This window comes from Cydia strobilella, chromosome Z (genome assembly GCF_947568885.1).
Source record: "Cydia strobilella chromosome Z, ilCydStro3.1, whole genome shotgun sequence".
Classification (NCBI taxonomy): domain Eukaryota; kingdom Metazoa; phylum Arthropoda; class Insecta; order Lepidoptera; family Tortricidae; genus Cydia; species Cydia strobilella.
Genome location: NC_086068.1, coordinates 12,465,067 through 12,491,067, shown reverse-complemented (window position 1 = coordinate 12,491,067; position 26,001 = coordinate 12,465,067). Strand labels below are relative to the sequence as shown.

General features: G+C 37.7%; 2 protein-coding genes across 2 annotated transcripts; one reads left to right on the top strand and one right to left on the bottom strand.

Moving 5' to 3' along the window:
* Positions 1-6,214: 6,214 nt before the first annotated feature.
* Positions 6,215-16,872, top strand: LOC134754249 (ATPase family AAA domain-containing protein 3A homolog). The gene is made up of 10 exons (XM_063690448.1): positions 6,215-6,506; positions 9,614-9,768; positions 10,129-10,241; positions 10,512-10,718; positions 11,521-11,678; positions 12,063-12,322; positions 13,431-13,554; positions 13,745-14,036; positions 15,547-15,745; positions 15,923-16,872. Exons 1-10 carry the CDS (start codon positions 6,314-6,316, stop codon positions 16,121-16,123), a joined length of 1,902 nt encoding a protein of 633 aa, XP_063546518.1. The 5' UTR covers positions 6,215-6,313; the 3' UTR covers positions 16,124-16,872.
* A 4,030-nt stretch (positions 16,873-20,902) lies between these two features.
* LOC134754426 (ras-related protein Rab-21) lies at positions 20,903-24,347 on the bottom strand. Its single transcript, XM_063690750.1, has 5 exons — positions 24,278-24,347; positions 23,902-24,148; positions 23,000-23,167; positions 22,689-22,807; positions 20,903-22,532 (listed from the first exon to the last, which is right to left on the bottom strand). The coding sequence occupies exons 2-5, from the start codon at positions 24,031-24,033 to the stop codon at positions 22,322-22,324; spliced, it is 630 nt and encodes a 209-aa protein (XP_063546820.1). The 5' UTR covers positions 24,034-24,148; positions 24,278-24,347; the 3' UTR covers positions 20,903-22,321.
* Between the last annotated feature and the right edge of the window lie 1,654 nt (positions 24,348-26,001).

The window sequence follows — 26,001 nt, the reverse complement described above, 5'->3', positions numbered from 1 at the left end:
TCATTGCCCCTTTTTCTATGAGATTTGGCTTAAAGGGCTGGCATCCAAGGCATTAAAAAAACAAAAATTTGACGCAATTCTAGGGACTGACAGGGCAAGCTATGCTGGCGCCATCTGCTAATTATTTCGACCGGCCAATCCCATTCTGGGGATTGACGGGGCAAGCTATGCTGGCGCCATCTGCTAATTATTTCGACCGGCCAACCCCATTCGATCGATTGATTTCGTTGCAACTACTTTGCCGGCAATTATTTAAAATCACATGCAATTTGTTTAATTATGTGGGCAATCACCACACTATCACATTATGTATGAATACTATACTGTTAATCGTAAACTTTATGTACTTCTTATTTTAACAAATGTTTATTAATAAAGTATTTTATTTAAAGTTTTTTATTAATTTTTCCTTTCCGATTGTGATAGCTCATTAAGTAGTAATTTGGTTAGCTTATTTCCAATCTGGTTTTTCATTGATCTACTTATTATTTAAATAATATATGTCTTTTAGGAAATTATTGAATCCGTTTAATACAAACTTCCAACCCTTTTTAAAACCCTTGCCCACTGACGTCCAGTTCTTTGCGGGATACGGTTTTCTGCAGGATTCCGTTTTAGTAGTATACGTGCTAATATAGTAACGTTCACACGAGCATTCTGTTTGCGGGGATACTGCACGCATACCTACTACAGAAAACTGGATCCTGCAGAAAACCGTACCCTCAAAAAACTGGAAGTCAGTGGGAAAGCGGCCTTACACTCTTAAAGGATGATTTCGGGGATAAATAAATATAACCTTCCCCACAACCCAAACCATGCATCTCCATGTCAAGTTTCATCTAAATCGGTTCAGCGGTTAATGACTCCCCGTACTCACTCCCCCCCCCCCCCTTATCACACCCTTAAAGCAACCCATTCAGGGCCAGCGACTCAGCGTATGGGTCATTCCCAAACAGTTCCGCAGGGCCAGTGACTCACATGTGAGTCATAAATAATTATAACGTAAGTATCATATGAGCTAACAACCATTTCTATAAGGTTTATTAGGATAAAAAAATATAAACACGATTTTTTTTAATGAAAACGGTCTTAAATGTTCAAGTTTGGTTTACTATCAGTGCAATATAGTAAAAAAACTGAAATTCTAGATACATACGCGTTACAAGCAAACAGAAAAATCCACATTTCAAAGATACGAAAATTATATATATTTCAGAAGTTATTAACATGGCTCAAGGTATGGGTCACCATGGCCTGGTGCTAGATGTAAAAACCACAAATGTTTCCGTAGCAGGCTAAAATAAACTTTATTGGCTGGTTTTAAAGCTTATTTCATGTTGAAGCTGTTTGATATTGTATCATTTTACAACCGATTACTGTTTGGATGATGGTAAGCAACATTTTGTAAGGACCAAACCGTAGTATAATATAAGAGATATTCCGCTTCGTCTTCTCCGGGACTACTTAACAAATAGGAAACAGAGGGTGAAACTGGGAGACTGCAGTGAATATGAAGACGTGACGTACGGAGTACCTCAAGGCTCTGTGCTTGGCCCAACGCTATTCCTAATTTATATTAATGACTTGTGCTACTTAAAGATCCCCCACGCAGATATATTTTCGTATGCTGACGACACCGCCATCGTCTTCACTGGTGCTTCATGGGAAGATGTTCAGAAATTCGCGGAGACTGGACTTGAAATTATGAATGAATGGCTTAAGAACAATATTCTTACGTTAAATACTACCAAAACAAATTATATATGTCACAGTATATACAGTAATACACAACCTGTTAATAGTTTTGACATTAAAATACATAGCTGTTGCCACAATGTACTAAACTGCTCCTAGCGAACCTGTCCCACTATACTAAAAGTTGATAGCACCAAATATCTGGGTGTCTTTGTGGATCGGGGACTCTCTTGGTACCAACGTCTCGAATATGTTATATTACGACTACGAAAGCTTAATTGGATTTTTAAAAAGTGCCAAAAGCCGGTCCGGTTTCTCATGGCCACAGTAGAGACATTTTAAAAGAGATCTACACATCGTTGGTTCAGCCCGTGTTAATCTATTGTTTGCATGTTTGGGGTGGCGCTGCCAAGACTCGCTTTATAGACGTAGAGAGAGCTCAGCGTAGTCTTCTCAAAATTATGTATTTTAAGAAGATGTGGTTCTCAACTGACAAGTTATATCAATTGTGTAAGTTACTTACTGTCAGAAAATTATATATACTAACCTCTGTTCTAAGAAAGCACAAAACAACTACTTTTGATCGCAACATTTTGACTAGACGGAGGAAAGATATTGCTATGCACCTACCTAAAACCAACACCACTTTTGCTGATAGACAATATAATAAGCGTTCATAGCACCTATATAATACTTTAAACAAAACACTAATATATACCCAAAGCTACATTATGATGTAAAAAATAAAATAACAAATTGGTTGGACACACACACAATTATTAAAGGAACATAGTTTTAAGAATAGTATAATAGGTACTAAATAATTGTAATTAGATATGGAAGAGCGGTGCCTCCTAGCACAGGTTATTTTGTAAATAACTTAAAAGTATGTTTAAAAGGAGATACCAGCCACTGTTATATTTGTAAAGTTTTTGAATGCAATAAACAATTTTGAATTTTTAATAATATTTTGTTTTGTATGAAGGGTAAGGCAACGAGGATTTTGTCCCACTGTGCTTTTATGTCATAATATTTGGTGATCGTTGTATTGTATCTTACTACTAACAATCATGTTAAGATTATTTTTTGGTTTCAATATAAAACAAGGCGGTTAACAGTCACCACTAACTATTAATAGGTATTGGTATTGTGACAAATATTTACAAGTTTTTTAAAACATCTTCGTGGTTTCTACGGCAGATTAGAAAGTAAGTAATATAATACATTTTAAGTGCTCTATTGTTACTAATATTAATATAATGGCGTTTAACAAAACGTGATTTGACCCAACAACAAACACGGCAAGTTTTAAACGCCAAACTTCTATGAAATTATGACGTTTAACTTAACACTTGCGCAGGCTGGGCTATCAAAATCGCTGCCAACTTAGCTTGGTCTGACATTAAAAGCTTGTAGAAGGTAAACATGTTCATTCCTACAAACTGCAATAATTATTTTTTTTTATAGGCACAGAAAAAAGGTGTTTAGTAAAAATGTTGTATAATGTTCAACTGGTCGGCTTCATAAGCGGCGATTTATTACCCGTTCGCGCCAGGCTCGAGACCGAGACCCATAAGCTGAGTCACTCGTTTTAGCTAAAAACGGTTTGTATGGTGGCCCGGCGTATTGAGTAGGGTAGACTGGGTACTGTTGTGACAGTTTTGGTTTGATCGCCCATAATTTTGTAAATTTACCAGTTAGCTGGGAGAAAAGTGACTTAAATCGTAATTTGAATATTTGCCTACGTAAAAATACTATAATATTGTCCTTAATTACGCTGTATTAGACATTAGCTCAAATAAAATAAAAAAGGAAATTGTCACAACCAGCCACACCCCAAGGACGGTTGTGACAGTGGTTGAGGTCGGTAGTGACAGGCATACAAATACATCCAAATAGTTTGTAATGACTTTTATTGTTAGAAAAATTTAACAAAACACAACATAATCTTCTTCTTAACAAAGTTAACCATTACTTTGTGGCAAAAAACCTAGAATCTGTGATCACTTCTCTTCTTAAAACTAATAATGCACTGTAACATCTAATGTTTTACAAAACATAACATACCTTATCTTCTTTTAAAGAAAGTTAACCATTACTTTATGGCAAAAAAGCTAAAATCTGAGATCACTTCTCTTCTTACAATTAATAATGCACTGTAACATCTAATGTTAACATGTAATATATAACATTTAACAGTCTTCTTCGTCACAACCGTACCCACAAAATTTGTCACAACGGTACCCAACGCACACTTTCGAAAACAAAAAATCACCATGACTGAGCCAAATGAACTGCGTAAAAAGTAATTACTCGTCAATAACTACTAATATTCAAGCAATACCAAAAAAATACAAGGCAATCTATCTGTGTACAAATAACAGTAATTACAAAAAGAAATCGTACAAAAAAACTTACTTTTGACTGTCGAAAAGCAATGTGGCCTCCTGCTTATGTTACCGTCGCGCACCGGCTGACGCAATACTGGGACACGCGTTTAGACTTGCATGCCGGTTGTCTTTCCCCTTGCACCCCTCCCCGCGATCCGTATAGTTTCGATGTTATAACGACTGTCACTACCGTACCTTGGCACAATCGTACCCAGTCTACCCTACGCTCGGCGGTTCTTGACCATGAATGGGTTAAAGGATTGTTTCTGGCATAAAAACTATCCTATGTCCTTCGGTCCTTCCCTTACCAAATCGGCTCACCGGTTAAGGCGTGAAGAGGTAACAGATAGACACACTTTCGCATTTGTAATATTAGTATGGATTATAACGAGATGCAACGAATAATCGGCCACTATTCGGTATCCGGCCTATTCGGCCGGAATTTCACTATTCGGTTGAATACGGTTAAATTGTATATGCTGTAGGTATAAGATTCAATTGCTGTGCCCTTACAGGGTCTATATTCTAATATTCCATGCAAATGTAATATATTGGCAAAGATAGATACTCTATGGTAAGATACGCCCACGATTCTGACATATATATTTCGGGGATCTCGGAAACGGCTCTAACGATTTCGATGAAATTTGCTATATGGGAGGTTTTCGGGGGCGAAAAATCGATCTAGCTTGGTCTTATCTCTGGGAAAATGCGCGTTTTTGAGTTATGTTTTCCGAGCAAAGCTCGGTAACGTAGATAACGGTAAACGAGGGGTAATAAAAGTAGCAAACTACAAGTAATCAATTATTAAGATCAGATTATACTTTCAGACTACCATTATATTCTTAGATAGTACAAAAATATGAAAAACCGGCCAAGTGCGAGTCGGACTCGCGCACTAAGGGTTCCGTACCATTACGTAAAAAACGGCAAAAAAAAATCACGTTTGTTGTATAGGAGCCCCACTTAAATATATATATATTTTATTCTGTTTTTAGTATTTGTTGTTATAGCGGCAACAGAAATACATCATCTGTGAAAATTTAAACTGTCTAGCTATCACGGTTGATGAGATACAGCCTGGTGACAGACGGACAGACAGACAGCGGAGTCTTAGTAATAGGGTCCCGTTTTTACCCTTTTGGTACGGAACCCTAAAAAGAACAAGCGCAATTTATATCATAGACCAGCGCACGTACGTGTGCGTTCGAATTTACTTCATTGGTAAAACGTCTAGCCGAATATTCGGCTATTTGGCCGATGGCTCCGCCGGATATGGCGGATATTCGGTAATGGGACTAAGACTTTTATCATCTAACTTTTTGTAAGAAATAAAGAATGTTTATGTATTTTTGACCATTTAGGCATCCCTTTAGAGGGTTGGAAGTTTGTAAGGGGAATCAATAAAATCCAGATGTGTTAAAAAATAAGCAACCCAAATCACTTATTCCACACAGACGAAGTCGCTGGCAAAAGTTAGATATAACGATACATTGCGTCATTCAATACTGCTTTTCTGCGATTAGTACTCGCAATAGATGGATACAGTCTAAGGAAAAAACGTGCCTCGAAAATCAAGAAAATTTGATTCTCGTTCAGAGGGCGCTACTAGCTTTGGCCTACAGTTGTATAGATGGTGTTGACGGTTTCGTTTGTTATTTAACAATTTTAACGCATATCAGTGAAAGAACATGGGTCAAAATCATAAAAATAATTATGCAAATAAAAAAAAACATTTATCCATATTTAAAGACATTTTATCGTATTTTTATAAATATTCATTTTTAGTTTTAAAGTGTGTCGACAGATGGCAGTGAATTTACTGGGGTTACAAAATTTACTATTACAGTACCGCTCTAGTATAAGTTACTCTAAGTAGTTAACTAAAATCGTATATACGAGTGTGGAGGAGGCTTATGCCTCAAGCTTTGGACCATACAAAGGCGCGGTCCGGTACGCCCGTCCGCATGCAAGCATATTCGATGGTGTGGAAGTGTGTGGAATGCAGTTCGCGTATTCGTACGAATCTTATTATTTCTTATCTGTATTTTTATTACCTTTGGCTCTTCTGTGGTTGGTACTGTTGAGTGTTGGTAGGATTGATAATATTTGATAAGCACGTCCGACAGAAGTCACAGAAGATCGTCGGGGGTCGGTCGTATTGGAATTTTATCTTTTTATCACATTTATTTTACGTATTTAATGAATTAAAGTTATCTGTGTGAACTATGTCCTGGTTATTTGGGTATAGTACGAAACCTCCGCAGCCGCCAACCGATGACCCGTCGGGTAATAACGGGGGTGCGGCGGCACCCCCAGTTAACCTCACAAAAGCAGAAAAGAAAGCAATGGAAGCTTATCGGTTTGACTCCAGCGCTCTTGAAAGAGCTGCGCAGGCCGCTAAAGAGTTGGAGCAGTCCAGTAAGTTCGATCTGTAATCACTGTTATCAGTCATATTTCATACTATTGCATAATGCGACCCTATAACCTAAAAGCACACTGCAGAAGGCTGAATACATTTTAGCTTTCACTTAGATAAATATATGGTCACTAAGCATTATTAAATCGCTCATGACTATGTAGGTTTTAAGTAAGTAATCGTGACTCGTAAATAGAATGTTAAACTGCAGCAAAAAACACAACAGTCTATTACAAGAAACATGAGCTCGTAAGTGCCTATTGAACCTTGAAATTATATGATAATAATTCCATTCGACCAAGAGTTACTAAATGCTAATTAACCCGAACATCTCAATATTAAATTTAAATCCCTTACAATAATTTGAATGCTTTTCACCTTTGCTATGATTCGGTCAGAAAACATTTATGTAGGAATAATTGAAGAAAAAAAACAGAACCTCAATCAATAACACAATCTCTATGAGTGCCAAACATTCATTTGTTTCTGTTTGACCCAATGGTTGACCGGTAGAGAATGCCTTAAGTCCACCATTTGTACAATTTTATATTGTGCAATAAAGTTTAAATAAATAATGATCATAACAGACTACTGTGAGGTAATAAAATAATTTATAAAATATTCTCAGTTATGTAGGGAGATATTCTATTGAAAACTTGCATAGAAGATTGTTCCTTATTTTGTGATATTCTAGTTACAGTCGAGTTCGGAGTTCACAGTTTGGTGCGTGTATGGTGTGTATGTTGCTTTAGTGTTGATTCTCAATGACAAGTTGATAATTGGTTCAAGGTTAATAAAACTCATCTCTCACAAAGGAATTTGAGATTATAAACTGAAATAAATGTCATATATGAAGGAAAAAATGACCAAAGCCTCCAGTGTAAACAGCTGGAAACGAACTAGCGTACCCCGTTTACCCGACAGGTGCCTGAACCGCTCAGCTATCCGGTCACGGTGACATGAGTCGAAATTTCCAAGTATATGACAATTTCCCGAAGGCTTTGGAGGCTTTGGTCATTCTTTCCTTCATATATGACATTTATTTCAGTTTATAGTTTAAATAGTAGTATGTCTACTTGAAAAAACACAAATTAAAATATTTTCATAGAAAATAATTCAATTTGTTCTTAGATCAAAAGCTTTTGATATGGTGTCTTACGACCTTCTTTGGCATAAGGTTCGTACAGAGACAGGTGTTTTTGATTATTGGTATAATAACCAAACGAATGTCGTCAAGTGGGGCAACGCCTTTTCTGATGAGTACAGGTTGAGGTGCGGGTGAGGCAGGGGGGGTTAACCTCGCCGCGTCTCTTCAACTTGTATATCAATGCGCTCATAGAGGATCTCAGCAGTACCAGAGTTGGATGTGCAATTGCCGGGGAAATGGTAAACAATATTAGCTACGCAGATGACATGGTGCTGCTGGGGCCCTCTGTCTGTGCAATCAGATAACTTTTGAGTAAGTGCGAGGAGTATGCCGTGACTCGTGGACTTAGGTACAATGTGGCTAAAAGTGAGGTTCTTGTTTTCCAGCCGCGTGAGCATAAGGTGGATAGGGTACCGGAAATCACGCTCTATGGAACACCTCTGAATAGGAAGTCCTGACATTCTAACTAAACTTGACTGCGCATATATTTTAATTTAATTTTTTTCTTTTTAATTTTAATCTTTTTAATAATCAATGAATTTTATTATTAATAGTAATAGTAGTAATAGTAATAGCCTTTATTTCATGCTTCTTTTTTTTTACAATTACATAAATTTAAATTATTATTGGTTTATTATTTGCATGTCGCTTGAGCGGAAAAGGCCTCCCCCAGTTTTTCCCATTCCTTCCTATCCTGTGCTGTTCTCCACCAGTATCTGTAGAAGTTCACTAGCTCGTCTCTCCATCTTTTAATTGGTCTTTTTTGTTTTCTCGCTATTCCTATTGGTGACCATTCTGTGACACGTTTAGTCCACCGGTTATCCGTTGTTCGACATATATGGCCAGCCCAGGCCCATTTGCTCTTTTTTATTGCGTATATTGTATCTTTTACTCCAGTTTTCTCTCTTATGACTTCGTTTCTGATTCTGTCCTTAATTTTAATTTTTAACATTGACCGTTCCATAGCTCTTTGACAGATTTTCAGTTTATGAATATGTTTCTCAATGGGGCTCCAGGTTTGGGCACCGTAAGTTAAGGTAGGTAGGACAGCAGTATCAAATACCTTTTTCTTTATGGCCATTGACATATCACTCTTCAGAATTGATTTTAGAGACCAATATTTTCGCCACGCTCTACTAATCTTGTAGTCTACTTCCTTGTCGAGTCTGTTTTTGAAGGAAACTAGTTGTCCCAGGTATGTGAAGTCTTCAACATATTCCATATTGTTTCTTCCGTGCTTTATTGGTATTTTATCTCCATTAGTAATGATTTTGCATTTTTTCATGTTTCTTGCTAAACCTGCTTCCTTGCATGCTGTGTCAAATTCTGAAATCATTTCTTCTAGTATGTTCGGTTTTTCGGCAACAATTATGACGTCATCCGCAAACCTTAGGTTGTTTATGTACTTCCTAATTTATTATTACCTATCAATTAATTTTCAATGTCTTTTATATTCTATCAGTTACCAAATGCTCAGCCAATTTAATTTTAATGGATATTTATGTTTTACACCTAATTTTATTTATTTATTTTAAATTTTTATTTCAATTGTAAAATGTAAATTATACCTATGGATCAATGTTATCTGGAATAAATGATTTTATTATTATTATTTATTATTAGAGCAATTTGAGATTAATTAGGAAAAGTTAACAGAAATAAGAAGTTAATCCACTATGCTTGGTATGACATCCACTTAGTATGATGTTTTTGTCACTTCCCTTTGATGTCATTATATGCTGATTCTACTGTACAATAAATAACTTTGTTTTAAAGCCACCACTAACCACTCATTAACTATAAACCATTAAAATACTATAGTTTACAAAATGCCTCGCCTTCTCCTAAAACTTGTTACTTCTAAAATACATGTTACCATTAAAATCTTCTACTTTTTCTTACTGGTTACTAAAGAGTATTAGACCTGCTAAAGAGAACCATAATCCAATAAATTGTTCACAGGGCATGCAAAAGATGCATTGGATCTCAGCAAACTTCAAGAAGCCACACGGCAACAAGAGCAGATGGCGAAGATCAAGGAATATGAGGCCGCGATAGAACAGTCCAAGGTGGAACAGAAAAAAGTTGACTATGAAGAAAGAAGAAAGACCTTACAGGTATGGACCACTTTTATCTAGTTTAATATCAATTTATCCAGTATGTTTGGATTGTTGCTTCCATAAGAATATTTACCAAACTGTTTTTATTTTGGGGCCATGATCATTAATAATTATTTTTTTGTACTTGTGACTAACTTTACAAAAAAAATGTTTTTATCTATCTCTCCCATTGCATTGCAAGACTTGATCGAAATCCCAATATCTGAGCTGAAATTAAAACACCTACATTACTTTGATGATAATGCAATATGACTGTATAATACACATAGAAAACATGAGTTTTGTTCATAATCATATTATTACATGGCATCTATTTCAATTACTCAATTGAATAAAACTGTCATATATGTATTACAGGAAGAAACAAAGCAACACCAAATGCGGGCGCAATATCAAGACCAATTAGCAAAGAAGCGTTACGAGGAGCAGCTAGTCCAACAACAGAGGTCACAAGATGAGATTTTGAAGAAGTGAGTAACATGCATTATTTATACTAATTATACAGGATGTAGCATTCAGTATGGATCAAACAAAAACTAATATGATAGAATCCACCGATACGAACCCCATTATATGTTCAGAGAAACATTTCTCCGAAACCATTCATTTTCGCTGAAAATACATGGGGGTCAAATTGGGGTCATGTGAGTCATGTCAGTTGTTTAGATAATACCATGTCCACACTGCAGCAAGAGTGTTGCTGTTTAGTACACTTGTTAACCGTTTTTAATTTTATACAGACAAGAAGAAAGTGTTGCAAAGCAAGAAGCATTGCGTCGCGCTACAATAGAACATGAAATGGAACTCCGCGAGAAAAATAAACTTAAGGCTATTGAAGCTGAAGCGAGAGCTAGGGCAAAAGCAGATCGTGAAAATCGAGATATCAATCTTGAGCAAATCAGATTGAAGGCTGCGGAGAACCGTACGACTATTTTGGAGAGTATAAAGTAAGTAATATTTAAATTAATATTATATAGGCCAGGAAATAAATGCCCAAAAAAAGGTATAGAGGGAAATGCAAGGAACACAATTTTTAACTTCGTAGCTTTGTTTGGACTAGTTAGGAGATGAACATATCAAAAGTCCCCGGCCATAACCCTGGTGCTGGGGGGGAGAGGGGGGTTTGAAGGTTCCATTTTTCGGTTTTTGGATTATCTCTCGGAAACTATGCGTCTGAGCGACTTGGCCACTTATACAAAATGAAAAGAGATTTAATTTGTTACAAGTTTTATTCTGTCAAGTTTTTCGATATCTTGTATAGTTTTTGAGATATCCACTCTTCAAGGTTTATTTAGGGCTCTCATTTTTATCTTGAATATCTACATCGGTGAAGCTGCTAGGCCGGGTTTGGGATCGTTTTCGTATAAATCGGGGGTGCTGAATTCATTTATGGTATCAACATTGACACCATTCCTAAGTAAAAACAAAATTTAAAAAAATGATTTTTTATAAAACTCCTCTTTACGCTTAAACCGCCGAACCGATTTCGTTGAAATTTGGTACAGAGATGGTTTGAGTCTGAATTAAAAGTCCGAGTTAGAGGTTACTTTGGGAATTAATTGTATCGAGCGAAGTGTCATAATTCGTGTATCGGAAGCTATATATCATAATATAGTCAAGAACTACATATATTTTTTCCACGTCTACGAATATCAACGCCTCTTAGAAAAACATGATCATATAAGATTTTTCGCCTTCTGGCTCAGGGAACCGCCTTAACAAAAATTAACCAAATATTCGCTAAAACAGGACAGCGGGCAGTGTCATAGGCACCGGGTTAAATGCATTAGTGACAGATTGGGACAAGACATTAGCAGCAGCTGGAGGCCTGTCACTTGTAGCCCTCGGAGTTTACACTGCCAAAGGAGCTACTTCTGTCACTGCAAGATTCATTGAAGCCCGAATTGGTAAGTTTTTAACCAGTAACCTGACAAAACAAGTTTCAATCAATTGTACCCATTCCCTGTCCGGGTGCCCCCAATGTGGGGTCATGAAACTTTTTTTCAGGAGTCCGTGCTTCCACTATGGGTTCACAACTTCAAAGTGAAAGCACACTTGGACGTGTGACTTTGTCATATAATTTTTCATGGGGACAGTCAACGTGTTAACGCATTACCAGTCTGCATAATGATTTCTATTTATGTGCAAAACTTATTGTCTTACATTTTATAATGGTCTCAATTAAGCTTATTTTTGTGAGGTGAGTTATTGAGACTGCTAATCAATCGCTTTTAAGGGGCATTATAGTATTTATAGTATACGCGTTTACAAGACTTAGTTATGTCTTTCAGGTAAACCAAGTCTCGTAAATGAAACATCGAGATTCTCTCTTCTGGAAGCGGTGAAGCATCCCATCCTGACAGTGTCAAAGGCCATAGCGAACTTCCGCAAGCCGTCGGATGCGCTGGCCGGCGTGGTACTGGCGCCGACGCTGGAGCGGCGGCTGCGCGACATCGCCATCGCCACCAAAAACACGCGCATGAATAAAGGCTTCTACAGGAACCTTCTCATGTACGGGCCACCTGGTACCGGCAAAACCTTGTTCTCTAAGGTAAGGTGATGAATCGATAGTAACCAATTTAGCAATAAGATTACAAAATGGCTGTTTGAAAATTGCTTTTATAGTGTGAGGGAATTTTTATAGCTCAAATTAACGCAAATAGAATAATATTTTAAGTAGCAGAGATTATGTATATTTCTTGACATATTATTATTAATTTATTTTTCCAATGACTATACACGACATCAATTTTGTAATTTGACTTTTATATAAAATTTAAATTTTTCGGACATTTTATTATTTAATATTCAAATTGTTACAAGTGGCTATATATATGTATATATATATCTTTTTTTACTGAACAATTAAACCACTGTTTTTATTGTCTGACTATTTGTCTACCTATATATTGTAAATTTAATTTAATGTTAAAATTATCAAATTGGCAATTATTAGCGTGACGTGTCTTCGACTGAATACTGATACTGATACTTACACGTAAATGTAAACAATGTTCCGTTGTCATCTTGTACCATACGTATTCTGGCAAATAAACAGATTCTATTCTTTTATATTTGATGAGTCATAATTGAAGGCATGTTTACAAAAACAACATAACTACACTAGACATGAATTTACAGGAAACGAAAAAAACTAAATGTCTTCTTATATATTAGTTATTGGACATAAACATTGTATAGGTGATTTTAGTAAGTGGCCAATAGTTCCAAAATATACGATTACACATTTCAAAGACCAGTATTTTTGGAAAAAAAATGAAAAATAAGTTCCTCACTTATGCTGTTTTTGTAAAATTTTGTTAGTTATGTTCTTTTTGTAAGAAAATAAAACAAGTTTCTATAGAAATTATGTTTTGTATTCTATCAGAGATGTACAGATTTATCTTACATAACTAGTGGATTTACTGATTTTGGACAATTGGGGTCATTTTTGGACACTATCTTTTGCTCTACGTGTAGATCCTGCTTAGACGAATGCTATGATACCAAAAACTCAAATCCGCAAAAAATGTTAGTTATTTTGTTTTTGTAAACATGCCTTCATTTACTTATACCTACTTATGTATAACGACGCAAACGTTTTTCAACATGCTAATATCAGATTAATTATTCGGCCATATTACGATTGCGTGTTACAGAAACTGGCGAAGCACTCGGGCATGGAGTACGCCATCCTGACGGGGGGCGACGTGGCGCCCATGGGCAAGGATGCAGTCGCCGCCATCCACAAAGTGTTTGACTGGGCCAATACCAGCAAGAAAGGTAAAATACATTTAAAACGCTGTAGGTTTTATTAATATCTTCCCCCTTTAGACACAATAGACGTAACGTAACCGAAACTAATGAACTTCTTCACTATCCGTTTCTATCATCCCTACTTAATATTATAAATTCGTTAGTAACTGTCTTGTCTGTATTTTCAACCAAACTTGACCTTAGAAACTTATTTTAGGTGTACTTCTATTCATCGACGAAGCAGACGCATTCCTTAGAAAACGTTCCTCCGAAAGGATCAGTGAGGATCTGCGGGCGGCTCTGAACGCGTTTCTGTACCGCACGTCAGACCAGAGCAACCGCATCATGCTGGTGCTGGCGTCCAACACGCCGCAGCAGTTCGACTCCGCCATCAACGACCGTCTGGACAAGATGATCGAGTTCGGGCTGCCGGGCCTCGAGGAACGCGAACGTTTGATCCGCCTTTACTTTGACAAATTTGTGCTTCAGCCTGCTTCTGAAGGAAAGAGGTAAACATATTTTGAACACATTATCTACGTTATTACAGTGCGGCATAAAAGAGTAGAAAATAAATGAGGGCGCCACTTTCTTTGTAACTGTAAAATGCACATGGCAACAATTTTGTATGGAAAATGTTTTCATGTCGCAGACACGGTATAATGCCTGATAAGTTGTCACTGGCTTGTTAATGTTTTTTTGTCTGTCAATACCGTTTGGTTTAAGATCTGATAAATCTGCTCAAAGCTCTTCTCCAAAGGTGCAGTCAGGGAGTCACTCAATGTTAGTGCTATTAATGTTTTTTAGAAGTTTTTATTTAACTTGCCCTGTTAGTATGTATGTATGTTAGTTAGTGTGGGCCAAATCTTGTAAGCTAAATTTGACCCACATCCCGATTTCCGATTGAGCTGAAATTTTACATACATATGTAGAACTTCAAATTTCAAAGTTGGACTTCAAATGAATCGTGCAAAGACTCAGGTGATGACTAATAGCACGAAACGTACGGTCGAAGTTGACGGGCAGATTATACAATATGTCAACGAGTATATATATTTGGGCCAGTTAGTCTCTTTCAGTGACAGGCAAGACAAGGAAGCTGAGCGCCGTGTTCAAAACGCCTGGAAGAGCTACATGAAGGAGCTAATGAAGGGGGCCCTTCCAATGTCACTAAAGCGTAAACTCGTTGAAATGTGTATTCTGCCTGTCCTAACCTACGGTCGCTCAAACCATGGTCGCTCACCGACAGTCAGAAGTCCAAATTGAAGGTTTGCCAGAGAGCAATGGAGCGCAGCATTCTAGGTGTCACAAGGATGGATCGAATCCGAAACACTACACTGCGCTCCAGAACAGGCATAGCTGACGTAGGGGAGAAGACCGCTAGGATGAAGTGGGACTGGGCAGGTCACGTCTGCCGCATGCATCCGGATAGGTGGGCTAGTATAGCCACCAAGTGGATGCCGCAAAAGAAGCGCGGACGTGGCAGGCCCAGGCGGAGATGGCGGGACGACTTAGACACCTTCACTAATAACTGGCCGGAAACGGCTCAACAACGGGAGTTATGGATATCAAAGGGAGAGGCCTTCGCCCAGCAGTGGGACACTACAGGCTATTAAAAAAAAATGTAGAACGGATGACAATGCAATATTATGATGACATGGAGCTGATCTGATGATGGAGACAGGAGGTGGTCATGGAACTGTGATAAAACAACGCAAAGTAATCGTGTTAGAGGTTAAAATTGTCTCTATGAGTATGAGTTGCCTGTGGAAAGAAAAGTACAGTCAGAGATAAAAGCTTGTAGGTACGGTCAGCTGCAGAGAAAAGGTGCCACGCTGCATACAAACTATGCAGAGGTGGCAGGGCGGCACCTCTTCTCTGCAGCTGACCGTACCAAAAATGTATTTCTAATAGTGTATATTCGTTCTTGAGGGCAAATCCAGCGTTATCGCTTGCAATGTTTCTTGTTAGGTATATTATGTGTCATTGTGTATTACTAATTTTGGCTTGTTTCACCGGCAGACGCTTGAGCGTGGACCAGTTCGAGTACGGCGAGCTGTGCAGCCTGCTGGCGGCGCGCACGGCCGGCATGTCGGGCCGCGCGCTGTCCAAGCTCGGCGTGGCGTGGCAAGCCGCCGCCTACGCCTCCGACGACGGCCGCCTCACCCGCCAGATGTGCATCCTAATTTGCGATGACGCTGTAAAGGATCACCGGCAGAAAGTGAGTTCACCACTAAACACCATTTTCTTTCAAAATCACTAAACACCATTAAATACAGAAGTTTATTTGTACATCAGGGGCTTATTTCCACAAATACGGCCGCGTATTACACACATTATGTATCGACCACTAAATGTCACACCACCCCATAACTAAGTGGTTACGTTTGTTTTCTAGATGGAATGGCTGTCTACAGAGGAAAAGTCCCGCAGCATGATGCCGTATTTGCTGGACCTCCCTCCGCTGGACACGGAGGCGCAGGGCGCTGACAGAGCCACGGTCACCGAGATCCAAGACACTGTAGAAGCTCCCGTCGCAAATTCCAAAGCGCCTTCCAAAAAAAGGGTAACAATCAAAGAGAACGAGACCGAGAAGTGACACAGTCTAGTTCCGTGTAGCGAACTAGAAAGGCAAATAGAACTTCCAAAAGTAAATATCAGCAAAACACAAGTGAACTGTGATAATAAACACAAACAGACGTTTGACTTTAAAATTTCCAGACACAAAAAACTCATAGCGTTGTCAGACAGTGACATGGAAAAGCTCTGCTGGCTATCACGAAGGATGAAAGAGCCTGTTTAGTGGAATTAGGATTAACTGTATCGACGTCTCATCAATATTGCCCCACAACGCATACCTACTAATAATAACTCATACACTTAGGCTATAATACATTGGAAAAACAGTTCGAATGAGTAGTAAATTCGAATATAACGTAACGTTATTATTTATTTTGCATAGTGGGACTAGTGGGGCATAATATCGCCCAAGACCTTTGAATGTGGTATAAAATCCGATATTTATTCCTTTGTTTTGGAAACCTTATTCCATTATAATTGTGCGTGGTCTCGTGCCAGTTTGGTGAAGCGTTGCGTCGTTACATCAGGGCCTAAAATTACATTATATATGTCTGCTGGATATGTTAGCTAGGAGGTGTTGTGTGTTGCCATTACTGCCATTAGTCAGTATGAAACCTGTATTTTGTAAATTGTATCAACTGAGACATACACTTTTATGATCGAATATTTTTTTATTAAAATCATAAAATGTCATTAAAGCCATGGAATTAAAGTACATCAAACATTATAATAATTGCCAAATAAGCTTCGTAAGCCTCCATGTAGCATTATCATAACGCGTTCCTAAACCATAAGCTAATGTATGTAGCATTTTAATGATGCACAATCTCAATGACTCAAAAGTTAACTGGTTTTTATTTGAACATTTTATTTGATACCGTATTCCGTCGGTATATATAGATGCGTTTTTATTTCACGTGTCAAAACTCAAACTGCATATTGCAGTTGAAAACTTTAATATCAGTTTATCAACCAAACAAAATGGTCTGCATTTATACTTTTGTTGATTTGATGTTGTTCAGCCACGTCTAAAAATATCGATACGGACAAAGTGCCATTAATATGTCTACACTACTTTTAATATATGGGTGATAAGGTAAGGATATTTTTAGACGTGACTGTAATATGTTTGGTAGATGTATGTTGGACTTATAATTGTACCTGTTATATGCCAATCAATCATAAAGGTAAAAGGTAGTATGGAAAGCGCGAGGCAAAAAGTTAATATATTTTAACATTTACAAGTTAATTGTATATGTTCACTCGGACATACAGTACAAATTGTATATTAACACTAGCTTGATGCAGCAATAAATTTCTGAGCACACTGTTCAGCGCAGATTAGTCTAAATGTAGGGCTTTGTTTACTGTTGTCAAAGTTATTAGTATCAGCTATCACACATAGCATATTATTAGAAAGTTGTTAACCTACACCATTGTTTTATTTTAAATATTGCCTTTAATATAGTCCTTGTAGAATATACTCGTAGTGGTATCCATAATCAGATGCCATACTTTCGCTTTCATAGTTCTAATCTAAACCTTCTCATTGTATATTTTACAATTTTTATATAAATATCTTCCCAAAAGTATATATTTCACCACGCCAGCTCGTAAAGGCTCTCTTTATATTTCAAAAACTGATGAGTAAGTTGCATTTTGTCCACAAGAGTGGCAAAGTAATCTGATGCAAATCTGGAGTTTTTTTCTTATGTTGACTTGTAGAATTGACTTTTAAGTGATAATTTTAAATGATACATATTTAATAACGTTCATTTGAATTTGATTTGTTGTTTACAGTTAGTATTTTACTCACGTTGGAGTGGTGAAAAGTGGGGGAAAATGTTTGGTTTTTACTCGGAAGCGAAGTTTGTTTAAGGCTACGCGCGCACTGCGGTGCGGCGAGTTGCGGTGCGTTTTTAAAAACGCAAAGGAAAAAAACCGTGTGTCCAGTACGCGCACAGCGGTGACATATCCGCACGTTTGCCATTCTAGTCCCAACTCAAGTTAAGAACGGACATTGAAAATGGACTACTACGGTAAGCGACGACATGACTGCGCAGCACTGTGTCGCGAGAACAACTGCGTCACTGGATGGCTGCTGGCCGGTGTCCGCACGGTTTTTATTCCGCAGTGCGCGGATTTGTTCAATAGTCCATAGGATGCAGAAAAAACGTGCGGTGCCGCACCGCAACCAATCTGCAGCAAACCACAGATTTTAATCCGCATACAGATTATTTCAAGTTATCTTCAAGGAGGTTGCATACTTCAAAGATTTTGCGGAAAAAAACGCACGGCAGAAATCCGCAGTGCGCGCGTAGCCTAACGCTCGCGCCTTTAAACCCTCGCAACGCTCATGATTCCACGCTTGTGGTTTTGGCATTACGCAATTTTGGCATCTTTCGCTTGCTTGGGCATCAATATTAGCAAGAGGGGTTAAGCAACAGCTTTTCCCCCTAAATCAAACAACTACAGTTATTTTAATGCCAGTTTTCTATGTCTAATTCTGGATACAAAACTAAGGGCCACCACCACCACTAACCCGGTTAAACCTGGAGTTACCATGGTTACCAGTGCAATTTGACACTGGGTTAACGGTTTAACCGGTTAACCCCGGGTTGCTGGGATGGTGCAAGTGTCACTAAGAGACAGTTTAGAGGTTTCATTTTAAAATCGAACCTAAATTCTGCAAAAAAAAGTTTCAAAAAATCGCATTTTCTGTTCCCCTTCCGAGGGATAGATTTAAACTAACGAACACTTCCACGAACTCGCGAGTTGGACATTTAATGGTCAGTATCGGACTTTTGACTAATTCTTATATTTATATCCCAGATACCTATTAAAATGACGGTTCGATGTAAAAACTCCCAAAGACCGCTATAGGGGCGGATCGGAAAGGGCTAGACAAACTGGACTGCTGTAATTTCAAGGTTTAACTACAGCATAATAACAAAAAATCGTTATATAGGTATTGATTCTTAAATGAACAACAATATAAAGCTCACTATAAAAAATACTCGCTACTCTTATTAGTTGTACGAGTAGCAATTTGGAATGTTAAATATTTATCAAGTCTTTGTTACTTCTAGCAACACACATTCCGAATACTAGATATCAGTCGTCTATATCAATCGCTCTCGTATATAAATACAAATTTATAATCGATATTTGCGTTAAGTATTGCCCCAATTATGTACGAAAAAAAGAGAGGGCCGTCTGTGACCTATTGTCAGCTTCGATACTCGACATAATTCGATAATATTCTTGCATTATGTACTTGTGTATAGATACGGAAATAGACAATTTTAGAATATTCGCAATATAGATAGGGCCCCGCTAATTTATAAAAAAAAAACCAGTTTTTATTTTATTTAACCACTGTCGGCGAGATTGATTTATATATCCCTGCCAAATTGCAGTTTTCTAACACAAACGATCACGGAGCAAAGCTGCGGACGGACATGGCGAAAATATAAAGGTTCCTAGTTGACTACGAAACCCTAAAAATGGGATTAAACCATAATTTGAAGTTTGAGCCCATATGAATTTCCAAATGAAACAGCGGATACATACATATATGCTGGTGGCGGGTGGTGGGTTTCTTGGTTTTTTATTATCAAGGCGGCGACCAAATGTTATCAAAGGAAATATTACGAAGTAATAGTACCTAGCTATATAGTATGTATCCTTAGCTAAACGCAACGTAAATTCAAAGTCGAGAAAATAAACAAAACACAAGTAAAGAAGACGTTAAATATTACCCTCAAATGGGGAAACTTGGGGCATGAGGAAAATCCTGCGCGATTAGCCTTGCTATGTAACATGTAACTAGCTAATATTATTTCATAGTGTTGAAGAATTGCTGTCTTCTGTTACCTTTCGTATCCCAAGTTATCCATTTGACGGTAGGTAGGTACTACTCTATACTCGAGGAACGATTTTTGCGACGACAGTAAGCATTGAGATTGAGAGGTGCCTGATGCCTGAATTACTACACACAGCTAGGTACTACTGATAAAAAGATGTGGATGAAAGGACTGGATTACATTACAGTAAAACCTAGTATATAGGTAGTAGAGATGAACTCAGCCGACTTCACGAGCTTCCCTAACCTGTTAAGCGGGCTATCGAAAGGACGGCTTCCGTCCTAAGTGAGAATATTTATTAAAAAAGCTCGTTTAACATTCGCCTTTTATCTAAATGGTTTAAAATTTATACAACAGCTAGAAAACGACTTGACCAACGGTCGTGTCTTGATCATTGCGTAGCTTAAATAAGATGATACACACATTCAATAGGGTATTCTCCTATTAGTCAAATCAGTTTCTATTTTAGAACTGTCAAAACGATTTGCTAATATAGAATTTATATGAAAACTTATATAGTGACGTCACGGTCAACTCACCTACTTTTTAGTGTTCCGTACCCAAAGGGTAAAAACGGGACCCTATTACTAAGACTCCGCTGTCCGTCTGTCTGTCTGTCACCAGGCTGTATCTCATGAACCGTGATAGCTAGACAGTTGAAATTTTCACAAATGATGTATTTCTGTTGCCGCTATAACAACAAATACTAAAAACAGAATAATATAAATATTTAAATGGGGCTCCCATACAACAAACGTGTTTTTGTTGCTGTTTTTTTTTCGTAATGGTACGGAACCCTTCGTGCGGGATTCCGACTCGCACTTGGCCGGTTTTTATATTTCTATGCGATTTATTAAATATAAATTGTGTGTTAGTTATTTGTTTTACAAGGGGGCAAAGTTGTTGTTTAACCGCTCGTGCTAATATTGAGACCCGAGCAAGCGAAAGATTCCAAAATTGAACCACGAGCATAGCGAGTGGTTCGAGAAGTGGAACCTTGAGCGTTGCGAGGGTTTCAAGGCACGAAGGTTAAACAAACTTTGCCTCCGAGTGAAACACAAAATTTTTCACCACACCAACACGAGGAAAATACTAACTATGAAATACCAAAATAATTGAAACAAATCAAATCCAAATGAACGTAATAAAAAAAAACATAATTTAAAAGTCAATTCTACCAGCTAACATAAGGAAACAACCCAAATTTTGCATCTGATTACTTTGCCCCACATGTGGATAAAAAGCAACTTTCTCATTAGTTTTTGAACAATCAAGAGGGCCTTTACCAGTTGGTGTGGTGAAAAAAAATAACTGATATCTATCCCTAATATGATCATATCTAAAATACATTGACTGTTACCTTACCACCTTAATGTTTATTTGCAATATTTATATTACAAAAACCTTATGTAATGTATATGCTAATAATAATTCCTACAACAATTTTTCATACACATGATTTTAAAAAACACGCGGATTCATAGCGGAGCAGCCGAGGCTATTGAGTACGTAGATGTTTTCGTGAACATATCACTCATACCCAGTGATCGGCACGGACCACCGTCCGTGCCGTCCACACCGCTGGTTTCCGAGTAGAAATCTTATTCAAAAACTCTTAAAAAACTTATTTAAAATAACAATAGAATTACTTTTTCGAACAAGATCGCGGCATTTGAGTCATCGGAATCCCGCGGTGTGGCACCGTCCGCGCCGATCAACGCTCAATAATTATAATAATAATCACTGTTATAATTGTAACAAAAATTCTATAGCTTATAAGTATTTTATTTATTTGTTCGATCTTTTATAAGTATCTAAATTCTTGTTTTTACATTCACATTATTAGTTTATTACCTTCTTGATAAAATAAATAATAGACATTAGAATCATTTGGTGTCATCACATCCTTACAACCAGGTTTAATGCATTGTAAATGTTAACTCGCGTTGCTAATTTCATTCAGTTCTAAAGTTTAAAAATAAAAAAGTCAATTTTCAAATATATGTCAATTAGGGAATGCAAAACCGGTTTTTATTTGTATTAAAAATTCCGTTAATATTCGGTTATTAACCGATTTTTCCATACAATTAAAATTCGGTTTTGCATTCCCTAATGTCAATAAAGTACATTTACTTTAAAATTTAATCCCAATATTACTTACACATATTAACTGTTCAAAAGCTTTTAAATGACTATCTACATATGAAAGAAAAGATGATCGAGTTTAGTGTCTTCAAACAAAGAGATGTTTGTCAACATATTGCATTGAAAAGGTTAAATTTAAAGGTTTAATCTTTTTATACTAAAAACAAGCTGACATTTAGTTATTGTCCACAAGTGATGAAGGATAGTTAATTGCTTCTGGAGCCAGAACAACAAGAAGTTTGAGCAGGAGCCTCATCGTCAACCACTAGGACCCGAGAAATTCGGTTTTCTTCCCGCTGGGAGTTTTGTTCAAATTTTTCGACCATTTCACGAGTCAGCTCCAAAAAAAGATCCTCTACACATTGATTTAATTTTGCAGATGTATAGAAGTGTTTAGCACCAACCATTGCTGCATAACTAAAACAGAGTAAAGAACCATTAGATTTATTAGCAATGAAACTACATTTTTAGGTAATTAGACAAATTAAAATTATATTGTATACAAATTGCTTGCAATTTAATCACATTACTGCAAAATTATGTAAGATATAAATAAATTCTAGAATATTTTACCTTTCTGCTTCTTCAAGAGGCACTGTTCTCTCATGCTCCAAGTCAATTTTATTGCCAGCTATCAATAAAACAATGTCCGGACCAAGCATCTTCTTTAGCTCTTTTACCCAATTTTTAACCTGTAAATTAAATTAATTGTTATTTGACTTATTTGATGTGCTATGATCTATTTCATTACAGGCAAATATTAGACTATATTATATATGCAGAGTGAAGTAACGCATTTATAGACGCCCAAATGTTGCTTGCTGATATATTATATGATCCATCACAATCAATTATCTTTACAGACAGACAGACAGTAAAATTACCTTTACAAAAGAATCTTCATCAGTGATGTCATAAACTAAGATTGCACCATTAGAATTTCGGTAATATATTGGCCCAAGAGCATGGAACTTCTCCTGACCCGCCGTGTCCCAAATGGAGAGGTTGATGCGCTTACCGTTTATATTTATTTTCTTGTTAAGGAAGGTAGCCTAGAAAGTAATTCGAGAATAAATATAATACTTAATAGTATATGCAGCTCTGATATGCTTTGTCATTATAGTTGTGCCATTCTCGAGATCGTTCTCCGTGTTGTATGGAGAAAGTTCTCGTGCCAGAACATTCCCCATGGTAAACTGAGAATGGCACAACTATATTTACAATGCATGTGCTCGAAAAGTGCGTTTCCTCCGGAGCCATATCATGCGGAAAGTACTACTTTTCCGCACTAGTGCTTTTTGTTTTCAATTTTTTAATAATTAAACTTATTTGCCATTATATGATTTTTTATTTACTCGCACAATGCATAGTAAAACATTGCATGATACACGTGCGTAAAGATGATTTCCGACGAGTGGAATTTTATTCACGAGCGAGCAAAGTGAGCGAGTGTATAAAGGAATACGAGTTACATACACTTTCCGCACTTGTTGCATAAATAGCTATTGTCATACTAGGGCAAAAACATCAAACTAAAAAATAGTTATTTACGATACAAGTGCGGAAAAGAGGAAATTCGAAACGAGTGGCGATAAATTAAAACACGACCGCAGGGAGTGTTTTAAATCGACACAAGTTGCGAATTACCTATTCGCACGTGTATCGTACAACGTTTTACAGTACATATGGCCCTTTAAACTTTCGACATATGCACGAAAAGTGCTCTTTTCCGCACTAGTGCGAGAAAGTAGCACCATATGTATTGTAAAGGTAATTAAACTTGTACCTGAAGCGTAGTAAGATGTTTGTCGTTGAATTTGTCCTCGATGTAACGCAACAGAAGTGACGTTTTGCCGACGCATCCCTCGCCCAACAACACGACTTTAAAGTTATATACACCGCCCGCCGATGTACTCATAATGTTTTAGCTTTGGGCAAAGCCTAGCTTTTGTTGTAAATCAGTATATCAGCAATCGTCACGTAAAGATTAGCTATTTTCAAACATCAACAGCTGATGACATTGACATCTTTATCTTGAAACAAGACACAATAAACACAAAGTGGAACACTGAACAGTAAATAAATTATATAGATACTTTTAATAAAATTATTGTTTTAAGCCACTAACTACTGCATAATCTAATGTAGCTACTTACACTTACAGGAAGAAACCTGAGAACTATTGAGAAACAATTTACCCAATCACTGGTATTACTTTGACAACCAGTTGACATTGGCAGTTTCAGAAAACGTTCGAAAACTCAATTATCTGCCTCTATCGCTCGAATAAACAAGAGCGATAGATAGGAAGATAAGGAAATTTCGTGGTAGGCTCTCTCCCTTCAGGTATGGATCCTTGAGGAAAGCCAATGATGCTTCTAAACGCGTTTAAAGTCCTTCCAGACGGGATGATGAAATCGGTAGATTTGATCAGAAAATAAATAGGGAAGTTTCCTCTACTTAAAATAAATTATTTCTCACCGTGTATGTACGAAATAAACCACCACTATTAAGGCCCCTTCACACTCGTGCGCGAATCGCGGCGCGAAGCTGCGATCGCGAGTGTGGAGTCCGGTTCGCTAATCAGAGAAATCGACTCCACACTCGCGTTCGCGGCTTCGCGCCGCGTAGTCTGGAGCGAGCTTTACAGATATAAAAGTTTCGAATACCTTACTTGTTGTTTTTCTTATTTTTTCGCAACTGTATTAAAAAACGTTGTTCGATTCATGTACGGAAATGTCATTCTTCACTCGTCACGAGATACCTCAGTACTCGTGGAGTAATGACATATTTTCCGCACTAGCATCGAAATGCTCCACACTCATGCGCGAATCACGGCGCGAAGCCGCGAACGTAAGTGTGGCGTCGATTTCGCAGATTGTTCACGCGTTCGCGCCTAGTTCCCCGTTTTTTGTCGGTTTATTAGCCCGCGTCAAAGGAGGCGCGAAGCGCGAACTGGGAAGACTCTACATTACATACTATTTTGACTCATATGTGGCAAGATAAAAAATAATATTATATAAAGCGGCTATATTTTACGGTTTTACAACAAAACGGTAAAATAGCTATATCACGTATGATGCCATAGATAACTAGCAGTTAAACTCGATCAGCTGATATTTTTCCGCCATCTTGGCGCGAACCAAACTGCGAAATCCCAATAAAGTTTGCGAGTGTGGAGTCATACGTCAACGTCGCGACATGTTCTCTCCGCGAAGTCTATGAGGCTATCGTTTTTTTGCTCACCAGTTGGCGCCTCTGTTGATGGTGGTCCAAAAGACTAAAGAACAGGTGTCAGTCATTGAAGTGACAAGTGACATTTGACATTTCGAACTATGGAAAAGACCATGGAGACTATATAAAGGAGCCAAATCTCTATGTATGAAAAGTGAGGTACCGATCGAATTTTTTTTGGACATGTCGCGACGTTGACGTATGACTCCACACTCGCAAACTTCACGGCTATTTCGCAGTCTGGTTCGCGTCAAAATGGAGCCAACGCATCAGCTGATCGACTTTAACTGCTAGTTATCTATGGAATCATACGTGATTTAGCTATTTTTTAATTTTGTTTTGTTGTAAAGTCGCTCCAGACTAGGCGGCGCGAAGCCGCGAACGCGAGTGTGGAGTCGATTTCGCTGGTTACGAACTAGACTCCAGACTCGCGTTCGCGGCTTCACGCCGTGATTCGCGCATGAGTGTGGAGGGACCTTAAAACCGTAAAATATAGCCGCTTTATATAATAAGCTTTTGCCCGCGACTTCATCTGCGTGGACTTAGTAACAGCAGCTAAAGTAAGTATAGCGCCTGGAAAAAATCTCATAGCAATTATTCAATTTGAGCATATTATGCACACAAATTAGCAGCCACTTCATTAATTATATCA